Source organism: Meleagris gallopavo, chromosome 11 (assembly GCF_905368555.1).
Source record: "Meleagris gallopavo chromosome 11, MGAL_WU_HG_1.1, whole genome shotgun sequence".
In the NCBI taxonomy this organism is placed as follows: Eukaryota; Metazoa; Chordata; class Aves; order Galliformes; family Phasianidae; genus Meleagris; species Meleagris gallopavo.
In genome coordinates this window covers 5,683,339-5,699,150 of record NC_139414.1, presented here as the reverse complement: position 1 = coordinate 5,699,150, position 15,812 = coordinate 5,683,339, and the positions used below count along the sequence as shown (strand labels likewise).

At 36.5% G+C, this 15,812-nt stretch overlaps 2 protein-coding genes across 9 annotated transcripts in view; one reads left to right on the top strand and one right to left on the bottom strand.

Moving 5' to 3' along the window:
• The window catches only part of LOC146543612 (uncharacterized), a 234,386-nt gene extending 219,308 nt beyond the window's left edge, over positions 1-15,078 (top strand). For 3 of the 7 annotated variants that reach the window (XR_014885641.1, XR_014885636.1, XM_085233266.1), the window contains one exon: positions 1-5,169. Coding sequence is in view for 3 of the 7 variants with exons in the window: in XM_085233266.1 (XP_085089392.1) it covers positions 1-473 (473 nt within the window). In the remaining 4 variants the exon portion in view is untranslated. Of the gene's footprint in view, positions 5,174-14,846 lie in introns of those variants that run through there. The other 4 variants (XR_014885644.1, XR_014885637.1, XM_085233263.1 and 1 more) reach the window with 2 other exon arrangements.
• CLSTN2 (calsyntenin 2) overlaps positions 1-15,812 on the bottom strand; it is a 313,998-nt gene that overhangs the window by 50,945 nt on the left and 247,241 nt on the right. For both annotated transcript variants that reach the window (XM_085233258.1, XM_085233257.1), the window contains exon 8: positions 15,691-15,812. In XM_085233258.1, coding sequence (XP_085089384.1) covers positions 15,691-15,812 — 122 coding nt within the window. The remainder of the gene's footprint in view (positions 1-15,690) is intronic.

Sequence of the window (15,812 nt, the reverse complement as noted above, 5' to 3'; positions counted from 1 at the left end):
TTCTCAGCCACCAAGCACAACGTCCTAAAACTCCTGGGTTGGGTTGTCTGCACACAGAAGTAAGTGCATCAAAATTCCTTGGAGCTCGGGACCTCTCTGTTGCTGGAAATGGAATCATTGGCTCTGAACATTTTTCACCACCTGGCAAATCTCTCTTCAAAGTCTTTCCATCTCTGAAGGAAGCACTGACACTGCTTGCAGCTCACAAGGATTGCTCTAAAGGTCCTCACCAAAGGAAGACAGAGTTGACACAGTCATTGAGCATCATTTTACACATTCCACATTTGGGGAAAGATTCTTCACGTTTGAAAGATTCTTACTCTGTTGAAGGCGTGCAGTGCAAATCAGGGATAAAGGAACTTCTGCTCCAATGCAACTCTCACGCTGATAGAATTTCTATCTCCAGAGAATCACTTAGTACGCATATGGGAGCCAACTATTATAATAATTTTGAATATTGCTGTAGTCTGTGACTGAGGTAGCTAGAACTGCAGAAAGACACGTAATACAGACTCCTTCCCCATACAGATTAGTGCTGTATTTTCTTTAGTTCCAGTAGATAATTAGGACATAATACAGAGAAAAGCAGATGTTATTTTGTTTTTATTGCAGATGAAAGGTAGCAATGAGATATAATTTGCTACCTTCATTATTTCTACGAAGTGAAGAATGGTTGTTTCTGTATTTATACTCAAAGATGAGTGAGAAAATTATACAACCCAAATATTATGTGCACTCTCTTTACTTAAATGGTAACTGCTGGGCTTTTAATTACATAGCTGGCATTTTTTAGAAAGATTGATTATATGTTGTATATCATGAATAGGTTATTAGGTATCAGCTATATTTGTGACTTTGCTAGGGAATGCTATTCATTCAGCAGATAGCTTTCTTTTAGTACTAATTACAATTGTGTTCTTAGTGCTTTTATGTGAAGAAGCAAGATAGCACCGAGGGCAGTATCCCAGAATACTTTGGGTTGATGTTTAGGGACATGAAACAAATAGACTGTGGGAACGAATTTTCAGTGTTGCACAAACCTTAAAAGTTTTATGGATATCGTTAAAGTAATTATCTAAAAGATCAAACATTTATTCACAGTTGAGCTGGTTGAAATTTTCCCTTTGAAGCACTGCTTTGCTGATGGAAAAGTGGCTGTTGGATTAAAGACATCTTCCTAAGATAAAATGACTGTTGCTAGAAATGGGAGGATTGGATCTTCCAGAACTACTTCCCAGAATTTCTGTCCTTATTTTTAAGTTTTCACAGCAAGAACTAAAGCTCTGTCTCTATTTATCTCTTATATGAGATCTTCATATTTAACGTATCATGTTGTTTTCTGCTACTTTGCTCCCCTCTAACACTCTCAGTCAGATCCAGGAACCAGCTTCAGGCTTTTTGAAAGATACTGCTCCTCAAGGAGAGGATTAGATTGAATTTGCAGTGCTCTCTTTTGTGAAGTACTCATCAATTCAGGATCAACAACGCTATTTTAGTGTTTGTGGCTACATTTCACTCAGGGACTGTAATTCACTCACGTTCTATACAAATACAATATGCTGAATGTAAAAACAAATTCATAAAACTGATTAAATATACACAGGGATAAGGCAAAAAATAAAAATACTGTGAAAAGACTATAAAATGATCATACAGCAGTACATATTCTTCAGGTGAGATACCAGAAAGTAATATGTCCGTACACAGTTGAATAAAATTAACTCTAGTCAGCAATTTTTCTGTGTAGCAGAAAGTGAATGTACATTCTGATTTAGCCTATCCATTGCTATCAAGGCCATAAGCCCCATAGAATAGTACAAGTGTAGATATCTCTAAAAGTTAAGTGGAAACATGCAAAGTCCATACCATGTACACTGCAGAAACTGTGCGCATAACGACAGACAATTCTGGTTGTATGACCTTTTGTCTTTTTATCCTCCTCCTGAACAACGAAACTGAGATCAGAATTGTGTCTGTGTGTAGAGCAATTGAAGAATGTTTGATAAAGTAATGATTTATATCTGTATATTATAGTAATTTCTCAGAATTTGCTTTACTTCCCAGAGGCTTGTGATTGTTTTGTATCGTTTGCTATTAATGTTTGTTGTAGAACCACCAAACATAAGATACTTTATATTACTGCACAGGAAAGAAATCGACTTGTGTTCTTTGCTCAATCCTCTCTTTTATGCTATGAACAAAAATAACATGGGATAGCTGAGTTTTTGATAACTTTATCAATATACATAAAGAAAACTTTATGTAAATGAAGTTCATGTAAATGCTTTCCTTCTACCTTGGATAATACGTAACAGACATGGATGTTAATGGGGGAGAGGATGGAAGTATAACTACAACATAAAAGTTGCTCTTATTTTTGGAAAAATTATTGGGTGTGCCTTTTACTTAAATTAAAAAAAAAAAAATTGCAAGAATATATGCCAAAATTAGATATGCAACTCTTTATCTCTTCTGTACCTACAGATAATATATAGGAAATTTCTATCTGCTGCTGTGATTTCATTTTTCTCCTATATTTACTCTTACTCTTTAAGTATGATAAAGCCTCTTCTGAATCATAACCTTTAAGTATTAGTTTTTCATTTACTACTTTTCATTCCCTCATATTTTAGCTTTAGATTCTGAAGCCCCTGTAAAGGTTTTTATACCTATGTTTCCCAGTGATGATTAAACATGCCTGAAGGATGCAAAGATGATGCACATCTTCACATGCAAATGTGAGAAATCACATTTACACTCTAACTCTTGTAGCAAAATCACAGTTGGATTTATTATAACAGAAAAGGCAATTCTCTGGGGCAAGCAGACTATCAAACAGCATGAGGCTGTGTGCTCCCCTCAGGTGCACAGCAGCATCCACCTGTCTCTTGTTATTTAGATAGCAATCCCATTGCTGCTTAGGTTAAGAGAACAGCATTACTGGCAGTACAAATTAATAATTACCTTCCTTAAACTAGTATATTCATTGTGCATTCCCAGAGCAGAATGAAAAATTTGGAAATACAAATGGACAGAACTTCTAAAGGCATGACATTCAAGGAAGAGTTTTTCCATACAAACATTATCAGTAGCAGTTACAGATATATGCTCTTTTTTATACTGAAGCTTAAAAGCAGCACTTCCCCAGCTTGGAACTCAGACATTTGTAACAGAATATGACATATATAGTGTGAAAATTTAAGGAAACACTTTTTATCCTTCCATTATTTCTCCTTTCAAATGTTTATCCTTCCCTTCAAATTTTCAAGCAAAATATAGTACTGCATCTGAAGCCAGCAAAATTTAAGAATTAAAGAAGGAATGAGGTACTGAATTCTACATCATCATAAAAGATAAAGATTTTTGGATTGGTAATTCTAAGACATTATTGTACATGTATACACCAAGAACTGATTTGTGGTCTTCAAAGACTGAAGAAGGCCTTCAAATGCTAAAAAGGTGGCTAAATCTCCCAATCTATAAAATCATGAGGGAGGAGTTACTACTCAAAGTTGTGGGGCCTAAATGATTTTCAACATTTTCAGAGAACAAGTTCAGGAGCATATAAAAAAGCAAAAAATTACTTCATTTTATGAGTCTTTATAAAAATGTATGGTAATTCTTTATTCTTTTCCTGAAAAGTTCCAAGTAAAACTACCTAAATATGGTCCCATAAATCCAAATGATTACTTTGTATAATCCAGAAGGTGGCTAAGCACTGTTATGCCTCAATTAGTCAGTGATTAATGTAGATGCAGATTTATATTTGTAGGTTGACACTGGATGCCTAAATTCCTAAACAAAACAAGGTGCTCAACATGGATGAAAACTACAACTGAAACTTTGAATTACAGAATAGCTGAAATATCAAAGTATATGGACAGATAATGAAAACCACTGTAACTGCTTAAGTATTTTCAGATAAGTCCATAGGTAAATGGTATGACAGCTTAGAGCCATGTATTTCTGAAATCAAAACACAATTGGTCCTGTTGAGATAGAAAGTGACAGTCATGGAGAAGATGAACAGTAATGCAAAGAATCCATGTGTGAAATGCAGAAAGATCTCCTATAGAAGTTATCTGAAAGAAACTAGACGTTTCCTGTTATCTGTACATATCAAGTTGTATCGTATTCTATTGTATGAACACTAGAGTTAAATTAGTGAAATCATTTTCTGTTTTAGAATATGTTTCTGAATTAGAATATACTTCTAACTGTGATCCCAACTACTCTATTTACTTTAGCTGAGCACTGGAAGATAATACGAGAACATTCACTAATTCAACCACATTCAGTTAAATATTCAGAACACTAAGAAAAAGGAAACTGGGGTCTCTGTAATGGCTATGGGGCACTACAACATACCCTTAACTCAAGAGTGAATCCAAATCCAATGATTTAAGCAGTGAAAAACAATGAAAAACAATCTGAGGTCACTTATACAAAGAAAAAAAATGCCACGCAGGCTACCATTTATAACAAGAACAATAGCTCTGGAAAAAATCTGAGTCCACAGGTGTAAAAAAAAATTGAAATTGAAAAGGATCTATTTGCAATAATATAATCACTATGATTGGGAAACAACTAAGCAAGACTCTGGACTCTCACTAAATGCTTCAAAAAATGCAGTAAAATTCTTCAGTGTCTTGAATACTATTAATTCTCAATTGTGACTGATACTGGCTTGAAAGAACTGTGCACTATCATCATCCAACTTTTTGTGTATTTTTAATAATGAGTGAATAAACTGGAGTTGATAGGATCTTATACTGGCTGCTGTAAGGATACTTAAAAAATCAGAAGGTATGCTATAATACAATAATGAGACATATTGCATCAGATATGTCATAGCAATGACATTTTTGGAACTTGATGTAGGAATTTTATGACTTAAGTAGAAAAAAATCATGGCCAACAAACCACCAATAAAAATATTACAGCTATCAATAGTAATACTAAAGCATGTTAATATATTTCCAGAAATTATGATCCAATAAAGTTGAAATCTTCAATATTAAAGTTGCTGTAGCAACAATGAAATTTCTGCTCTACTCTAAGCCTCCAACCTGCAGTGCTGTGTTCAGCTCTGGGGCACCCAGCACAAAAAGGGCATGGAGCTGTGGGAGTGGGTCTAGGGGAGGCTACAAGGATGCTCAGAGGGTTGGAGCACCTCTCCTATGGAGACAGACTGAAAGCTGGGGGTTGGTCAGCTTGGAGAAGTGAGGGGTCTGAGGAGGCCTTACAGAGGCCTTTCAGTGCTTAAAGAGGGTTACAGGAAAGCTGAGGAGGGACTCTTTGCCAGAAGTGTAGTGACAGAACAAGAGGCTTTAAAGAGGGTAGGTTTATATCAGGCATAAAAAATAAATTCTTTGCTTGGAGGGCATTAAAGAACTCTAACAGGCTGTCCAGAGAAGCTGCAGATGTCCCATCCCTGCAAATGTTCAAGGCCAGGATGAATGGGGCCATGGGCAGCCTGAACTAGTGGGAGGTGTCCTTGCCCACGGCAGACGCTTTAGGGTCCCTTCCAATCAAAACCATTCTACTGCTCCATGATCCCAAAATCCAAATGAGGTTCCTGCTACTACCTACCAAGAAAGATTTTGTAGGTTTCATTTTCTATGCACAAAGAATATGTGTCTCCAAACTAAAATATGCTTTTAAGACATGAAATTATTCATACAAAAGGATTCCCATTTTCTACTTCCATACTTCTGAAATACAAATGGATTTACAATTATTTTTAACATAAGATTCTGGTAGATGTTAAATTTTGCAGCTTTGTTTCCTAGCTCTGTTGTGCTCTGGCAGCGGTCAACAGATCCAGGCACATTTTGAAGACTTCATTTCTAATTGGTAGCATTGAATTCACAAACTGCCCTGTTATCCAGACCCTATTTAAAAGCTGCTGGCATCCTCTTTACTCTTAAAGAGCTTATGTGGATTCTGCAGAATGGCCAAGATTTATATTCCCAGCAGTAGCTGAAATTGAAAAGAACAGGGCAGATTTACACCAGCAGAGGCATTGGCTTGCATGCCTTGCAGATGTTTAATGCAGCTCTCAGGAACATTTTACTTTCTTCAGCAAATAAGCCCACCATTATAGTAATAGCTCAATATGGCCGACAGACATCAATTCCCCTGAAATCTGAAAGAATTGTTTCTTAAATCTATTTCATAAGACAGTCAATATGCTAAAAAAAAGCCGAGCTCTTTGTGAAAAGTGAAATTGATCTTTTTTCAAAATCATGTAAATCGTACACATTTGTCTTAACTGTCAATAGTCATTCCAAAATACACCCCCAGAGTTGTGTAAATAGAAGAACAGTTTTTGATTATATAGAGAAGAGGTATAGTGAGGACTGATAAATCCACAGTAAAATCTCCTGCAGTCTTAGGTGTGGAGTTGTTTCCATAACAAATTACCAACATAAATTTCATTAATTATCAGCCATAATAATATATATATTTAAAATATTAGACATTAAGTGAGGAGTTGGATGAAAAAAAATTTAGGACAACATTTAAAGTTCATCTCTCTATGCAAAGGTTGTACTATGTATATCTAATACAATATAAATAATAAATAGAAGAAGAAAATAGAATTTAATGAGTGAAGCATAAAGAGATTACTAGAGCAAGTTCTTCCATTTTAATGCACATTTCAGTAGCAAAAACTTTAGTTTTTGTAAGCTTTGGTATCCTAGTCCAAAACCAAGTTGGATTTATGAAAAAAAAAAAATAAAATACAATAGAGTGATTTCCATTCTGCTTGCTAACTGTGATTGAGTTAATTTTAATTTGTATCTGACCATAATGTGCTCTTCTCCTATTTCATGCCCATTTGCCAAAACTCCACATTATTAATATTATCCTCTCCTTAAAACGAGCACCTCTTGGGCTGTACTTCTGCCCCACTGCCATTTGTTCTGCTTCGTGTATTGGCCAGGAAAGGTTTCACTGTAAGACCACACTTTTTCTTACTGCTTACTAAGCACCGCTCCACAAGAAGAAAATCCATTAGCCTTACAGAAATGCATGACCTGAGGTCTCTCTTTGAACACAGTCATCAACGTGGCAGAATAAACAGATGTGCATCCCACGGCCTAGTGTATTTCAGTAATTAATTATGAACTTCCTGAAGCTCATGTATTATATCTAGCATTCTCAGAGCAAAATGAAAAATTCTTTTGCTTTTTTTCCACCCCATCACTGTGTGATAGAAAACTGCCATAGAAGACAAGGTATTTTGCTTTTGAATAAGAGCATTGCTATACAATGTACAGTGTACAGTTGTGACAACACTGCAGTCAAGTAGGTGTTTGCAAACTGTAGTTTGTACACAAAGTGTGAGCTGCTTTTCCAGCCTTAAAACCTGTAATGTGTAATACTTATATTCACAATAGGTTTAAAAATATGGATGGCTTAATTACAGCTTTAAATAGTGAGACTGTTTTATCATACTGACAGAAACAGCACACGAAAGCCCTGATTATTCCTGCAAATGCAGTATGTCTTTATGCTGTCATGTTGTAATTTCAATGTGTCTTAATAAATTAGATCCATAGTTTGTTCACAATTAAATAATTCTATTATAATCAAGTTTGTTGCTAAATTGCATCAAGCAAGCACGTCAGTTCAGTAACACTTTATGGCTACAGTTAGTGCACTGTGTTTATTTTTTAACTATGAAAAACTGCTTTAACTGTTCAGTTGCAGTTTTTTATGTAATGGTTCATTAAAAGCAGGCATTTCTAGGCTTTTCTACTGCAAGAAACTATCAAAAATGTGGAAAGTAAAGCAATCGAAAACCAATACTTCCAGAACTGCAGACATCCAGAAACCATGGAACCAAAGTAGGAATAAACAGCTGATGCACACAGATAAATCACTTCATATTTCTCTCCTAATGTGCATTGTGAAGGGTAAAGGTGTTGGTACCAACTTTGTGAAGTTCTTCAAGCACCCTTCTGAATGTTCCTAAGTCATCCTGCTTTACTTGAAAGATAAGCCACTCAGCAGTCCTAGTAAAATCATCCAAGTAACAACAGATTTCGCTCATGGGCAACTTCTTCTAAACAGTTATGCACGTTTTGTAAAAACTCTGGTGGCATAATTGATAAACCAGAGTGTACAATATAAATATTAATAACTCATAAGTAAGAAAACAAATGTGCCCGTTCACTTTCAAGGTAATTCAATTCAGATCTTAATTGGGAATTTTTGTTTTAGGTTTCCTTTCGGTTTCAGAGTTCTCAGAGTATTGCAGAAAACTAGGCAATTTAACAGTCCTTAATCCAGGCTTCTAGGTGTATTAAAAACTCTCCATGGGCATTTTCACTCTGTGAGAAATTCAGTTGATATGGGGACATTCCCATGGTAAGCTTTAAGTCAGTAATACTTATTATTTCATGGTGCTACAACAGCCTGGCTCATCTTAAGTCTTCCGAAAAGAGCAAGCTAGTATGAACAACTTTCAAAACAATATTCCATGATAATAAAACTATCACGGTGCATTAAAATGAAAAACTGCATAATATGGAATACATAGAAACATATATCAATAATTTCAAGACAATGCAATTAGTTAAATTATAAAATACTTTCTGTGGGCAGTTCAGTTTCTCCTTAAGGGATATAGAAGGTTTACAGAGGCACAGAGCAGTCACTGCATTTCACACTGGACCACAGAAATCGGAAGTGCACAAATCTAGGTTAATTTATAGAAAATACTTCAGAGCCAGGCTAAAGGAATATTTGCACGTCATAAAGCAAGTTCTTGCCAGCTACTATGTTTTGTTTTTTCAATATTTTGTTATTAGCAATGATATCACAGTTGCATTAAAAACATATCTCTAAAATGCTCCAATGAGCTGGAATCTCAAAGAGTTTTTCAGCATTTGTCAGCACTGCAGACTCAGCCTTATGCTAACAAAGGCTGTTTTGAAAAACAGCCTGATGCTGAAAAGAAAATTATCAAAATAGCACTTAAAGATGGAAAACGGTAAATAAACCATATCAGATATGACAGAGCTAAAATGTAAAAGACTCGAGGTGCTACAGAAGTTTTTTGAGTCCTGGGATGATTTCATCCTAGTTGCTAAATTAACATGATTCATTTACAATTTCTCTCTTACTGGCTCCGATGTAAGTTTGGAGCTTTGTTTCTTTAGTCTTATCAAAGCTGTATGTATGCATAGATCAGTGCAGGTTTGCATACCAGTTTTAAAAAAGTGGTTAAGAGCATGAGGAACTCTTCTGGACTTCTAACAAAGATGGACAATAAAACTCGGCAATAAAATAAGTTAACTTTCAGCAAGGCATAATGTTAAAAAGTATGGGACTAACAAGCCTTGGGTTCTTTACATTTAAGTGAAGTACACAGCACACAGTGACGGCAAAAGCTTGCATCTTCCTCTCCCACTTCACTCTCCAGGACAGAGACAACTATGTACTTCCCATAAATTTTCTTTCTTTCTGAGTCTGTCCAGAAGGAGGACACTTAGGACTCTCATAATGTAAATGATTGTCTTCTCAGTAGTTCTGATGTACACAGGTAAACAATTTTGAAAAATCAGCACATGAGGAGTTTTCACTCATAACGGCTGTAACTCAGCAGAAACAGCTAATTTAACTAAGACAAGGTGCAGATTTCAAATCCCTTTCACTTTGCCTTCTTACCACAAAATTTTTTTCAAAAATCAGCTCCTGTTCTATCATGGCCTTTCATGGTGTTTTAAAAAGTAAATGGCAATGAAGTGCTTCACTGAACAGTACTGCTTTCTACAGGTAGAAGACCCCACTATATGTGGTCAGTGAATTAAATGCAAGTGCAGCCCTGCCTCGCACCTTCAGTGTGTCTCTGTATGTGCTGAGACAGAATGCATCATATTCGTATTTATCTAAATAACCTGCTTTCTCTATTTCCTACTATGGAAGTAATTGTACGAAGGTTTTCCACAATGAAAAACACTGCAGGCTTATTTTGGATTATTCAAAGCAATTTTTCTCATCTTAAAAGAGAAACAGTGACTGTCTGTCTCTTTTGCTGATTTAGAATGACTCTGGACCATGTAGTGCAATCTCTGTTTTTTAAGGGGATCAATAGCGATTTTGCTTGTGGGCTGAAAGACAATCTTCAGGATGATAACATGAAAAAACAACAATATAATTCTCATTGCAAACAAAAACATTAAAAATGTGGATACTTGGCTAAGATCCTTTCCCCCGCTCAAAGAAGTATTCCCATTCTGACTCAAAAGAAGGCAAAAAACCTCTTGGCTTGACTGTCCCTCAGCATCAGTTCAAGTAATGTAACATCCATAGTACACACAGTGTGAAAGACTGAATTGGCCTGCATAATGTTATGTTTTCCACTCTAACCAATGGCTTGTATGCCTTGTTCATTATTCAAAGAATTATTTGGATTTAGTCCCATGAAGGCTAGAGAGAACAGAGAACAGTTACACGGAACATGAGGGACAGAGTTCTCAGTCTACTGACCTGAAATAAAGAGGGCAGTTACTGCAGAAATTTGATGATCAAGACTTTTTCCTGAAGATGACAATGAGGAAAGGGGCACTAATTCAAACCTTCTCAATAGAGTTGTTAGCAAAGCTCAGGAATATTTTTGCATTGATAAGAAAAGAAGACTTGATCTTTTGTTTGCTTGGTTTTAATATCTGTAAGGAGAAATTCTGCCAGTGTTAAAATCATTCTCCCACTAATTTCAACAGTGCTCAATTTCTGAAATATATGATCTCATTACACATTGATCTCTTTTGCAGTTCTGATATGCATGCATCAAGGAAATTGACAAAAGCTAGACACAGCACTAGTGGCTGAAAGGAAACATGATCAAGAGTGAAGTTAAGAATCTCACCAGCTCTCCATTTTCCTAGCCTGCTGTATTGCTGCAGAGATCAGAAAGCTCAGAGCTGAACCAGAACCATACCACATGTGGTTATCTCCGGTGTGCCTGAGGAGGCTGTACAATACAGCCATTTTCTGAAAACCTGTCATCTGTCCATAAGATGAGGATACGTACATAAAGAACCCTAAAGATCAATCACCACAGACTTGAAGAAGATTTAAAAAAATCAAAGTATATTTCATGTGTTATTCTTTGATGGCCCAAATTTATATTTGGCTACCTAAATTGTCCACTTTTAGCACACCTGTTCCTACTCATTTGAGAAAATTAGATACCGGTTTAGGTGCCCTTTACTGACTTTGTTGACAAAGCCTCTTGTAATAGGTACTATGGCGTGAAGGGAGTCATATAATTAAGTATGAGAAATTGGGGGGAGGGAAGGGGAATCAATTTCTTCCACATTTCCTCCCATTTCTTATAAATAACAATTTCAGTTCAAAGTCTGTTAGCTCTCATTAATACTTTCTTAATAGTTTAATAGTAAAGGGACATATACATAGGCCATGCACACTCTGTATAATAAGCAAAAAATTTCCTTACTGAAGTCCATCCAGTTTAATGTAACAATTAGGGCTGGACACCCTTAAAGCCACACTGAAAATAAATTCTGCAGAACTACCTTGGCCACCACAGCTATGTGGAAGATTCAGACGCTTGCTGTGCATTACAGTTATGGTTGCATTGCATCTCAGAATTTCAGCGGCACTGCTCACGTGTAGGTATATAAAATGGGACACGACCTCTTGTATTTGGCCAAGAACAGAGACTGCAACTTAGGTTTGTGCCACACTTCTGCACCACAAAGATGTGATCTAAAGAATTAAATTAAATTTGGAATGGTAATAAAGTCACATTCCTGGCCAGTGCCAGGAAAGAATGAGTAGTTCTGTGGGATAGGTAAAGCCCAAAGCAGCTGGTATAATAAATTTTACTACTCTGCTGTAACAATGATAAATGATTTCACTGGTTTATGCTTCACCCTCTTCCAAGGTCACAGGATTCCTCTCGGAAAAACAAGCCATGAATTGTTGTTGCAATCATAAAGCAAACTCAGCAATGAAGTATGCTGCCACATTTTACTCTGCTCTAGCTGTGCTTGGTACCAACCATTGAGCTGTCTTCCACAGTTATGTATGCAACCTGATCTGTAGCACTGCATATCACAGTGCATTGCAGACTGTAAGAAAATGTCCAACAGTTACCTACAGCCTAATTCCCACACTTTAAAAAAAAAAAAAAAAAAGCCAAACCCAAAACCCTGAGGAATCTGAAAGACTTGTCTCTACACAATGAATAGTTCTGAAGATGAGATTTCCAAAGGTCTTTCAGTCAGAATCTAAATATGAAAAAAAAATAAAAATAAAAATCAACTGGTGGTATTTTCAGAAGAGTCCAGAGCAGTTAATTTACTTTTGAAAATCTAGCCCTTACTTCTTTCCCTTTTGAGATCAAGGAGATTTTATTGGAATGCTGTCCAAATGGGTTTTGAATATCTCCAAGAAGGTGACACCACAACTGCTCTGGGCGACCTGTTCCAGTGCTCCATCACCCTTACCATAAGTAAGTTCATATGCATATTTGTAACTTCCCATGTTCAAGTTTTAGACCACTGCTCCTTATCCTATCACTACACACTACTCAAAAGAGCCTGGTCTCATCCATCTGCCTCTCACCTCCCTTTAGATATTTGCAAACGTTAAAGAATAAAAATGAACCGTATATATAGCTCATCAGTAACATCAATGCTACTCTATTTCCAGTGCAAGGCTAATCACACATAATAATCGACTTGATAACGAATCACAGAATCACAAAGCATCCTCAGTTAGAAGGGACCCAGAATGATCATCAGGTCCAACCCCTGGCTCTGCACAGGACTATCCAAAGCCAAACCCTACGTCTGAAGTGGTATCCAAACTCTTCAGCAGCTCAGGGCCATGCCCACCACCCTCTGAAGAACCTTTCCCTAACCCCCACCTGACACAGCTCCATCCAGTTCCATGCTGGCTCAGATTCAACTTGCTGACAAGCAGAACACCCAGATTCCTTTATGTTGGGCTGCTCTCCTGCCTCTTGTCCCCCAGTCTGTACATATATTTTGGATTGTCCCATCCCAGGTGCCGATTTGGCACTTGCTCTTGTTCAACTTCATGTAGCTGGTGATTGCCCACATTTGTCAAGGTCTTTCTGCAAGGACTCAATCCTTGGGGAGACAACAGCTCTTGCAGTTTAGTGTTGTCCTCAAACTTAGCACATACTCAAGTCCTGCATTCAGACAGATCAAGCCTTTCCTTTACAGATTTAGCACTTAGTCCTGTAGAGGGGAGAGTAATCTACAAGGTTTAAAGACTTTTTCATCTTGCTTTCTAAATTTCTAAAATACCAAATAAAACCATAGGAACCAAAGAGGGGTTATACATCTCCTGTTTATCCCATCAACAAAATGTACTTAAGTGTCTTTTTCTGGTTAGACCTGGGAGCTGACTGACATTGCAGAACATCATGTGGGTACACAGCTACTTCCCTGCAGAAACCATGCTATTGAAATCATGGAGCATTTGCAAGAAATTGCAAAAAACTGGGAAGATACTGCTATGAGTTGTACTATAGCAGTGTTGTTCCTGCCCTATGAGAATCTTTTCCATTTTTTAGGAAGTCAGAAGATCATATTAGAGATGCAATTAATTGCCAAAACATGAGCTTTATCTTATTGACACACAAATGCACATGGCAGCTTGTTTAGTATATATATTTTAGTTCAATTTTATTTTTGCTTTGGAGTTCGCATAAGAGAATGTTTTGTGAATAGGCTCATGAAAAAGTTACTCTCAGAAAATTTTCCTACCAAAAGAATCAATTATTTATAAAATGCCATACTTAAAGCATGGTATACTTCCACCTCATGTAGTTCAGGAGATACTGCCTATTTTGTGATATAAGAAGGAAAATAGAACTCGAAAGATACTAGCATTTCAGTACTTTCTGATTTATGTCTTTTTTTAAAAAAAAAACAACAAACCAACTCTGGAAATGATATAGAGAAACTAAAGTGCGAATAAAGTAACATTAGATGAAAAAGTTCTTTCACATGATCAGATACATCCCCTGAAAAAGGAAAATTGCTCTTGACAGTCCATTTTCCAATGCTTCATCATGGCTAAGTTACAAGAGTTACACACAAATTTCTTTTACTGAGTGGAAACAGTTACTCTCCCATTCTAAAGATACAGAAGAGAAGCTGACTGCATTCAGCTTTCCAAGTCAAAATGCAGTCATTTCGAAATTAATGCCTCCTATTTATCTCCATGAAAACTACAACAAATAGTACAATAACATTATTTGATAGAGAAAATTCTCAACTACAAAACACTTCTCTTCAACACAGCCACCACCATTAGCTATGCATTTTCATCAGTGATAAACAAGCCTGCATGGCTGTAGTCTGACTTTCACATTGCTGTCATCACTGCTCACATCCACTCTTTATTCTCCATAAACCTTCAGCAAGCATTGACATATGCCAATAGGTGCAATTTCTTCCGCATTCAGTGTCACCCCTTTGCTTCATACACACTTCCATGTCAGACACCATTTTGTCAGACTGCCTCTCTGCTGCCATCTGTCACATGGCAGCAAAATGCAACAATATTGTTGGGAAGGTCCAACCTCTACTGCCATACTGTCAACATCTGCCTCTGACATCATGGGCCAACATCATCAAACAGCAAGCATTACTTCTGAAGCCGACCTCACGTTTTACATGAACTTTATAGTACCATTGATGATTTTAGATCTTTACTACACAGCCATTTGAAATTCATCTTAGCATTCAGAACAGTATTTTCTGAGCTGACATTGGTTAATGAGAATGGTAATCTTAAATATGATATAATGCAAATGTATCCCTTTCTAGGCACCAAGACTTCATATCGCATACAGTAGAAACTGTTTCCAAACTGGTTAATGGATATGAAAAGCAAGTGCTATGATCATCCCATGGTTTATCACCACATTCTTTTGATAATCAAGACACAAATGGTCTTTTAATAGGTATTTTTAAGGTAAATTAGCAAAGTTACCACTCCTATATCTACGTCTTTGATACTACAGTGTGGGCCAAAATACATGAATAAACTTGCTTACGTAAAATACCAACTTGATGAGATGTGTCTTCTTTTATCCAAATGATCCTTATCTTGTTTAAAATTGATAAATATTTCAAAAACAACTCTTATCTCTTTAATAATAATTTCCTTGCAATATACTCTTCATAAAAATGAGAAATTACACACAGCATAGCAGATGAAAGTGAAAATCCACAGATTAGACTTAAAATATTTTAAAAATTGCTTCCCACATATCAGCATACTCTGTAGTGAAAAGACTTCTATCACTTCCATTATGCTGATACAGTAGATTGTTTTTTTTTTTTAAATGATAAATGGAAAACTTCTATGGAACTACATGTAATGTCATGACTCTAAGATTCTCCATTGACAATGGATATAAACCTCTACTTAGTGTTTAATATGACTCCGCTAAGGAACTAACTGAAACAAATGATTCAGCCAAGCTAACTAATTTAACTCTTTCTCTGTGGAGCCCAGTAAAGTCTCACAACAGTTGGAATTTCAAACGTAACTGAAGTAGTCTTCTGATTTCCCCAAGCAATTGCGTTAGTATTTGAGTTGTTCTCTATGATTTCTAAAGCAGATGGATATAAGAGTGGGTTACAGATAAGAAAAAGCCACAAGTACCTGATCCAGTTTCCAGTGGAACTCTGCAGGGCGGAAGGTGTCAGCCTGATCAAAGTCTTTACGCAGCAGAAACACTAATCGGCAGTTGTGCACGTACAAGGCATAGTGATGTCGGTTCATTT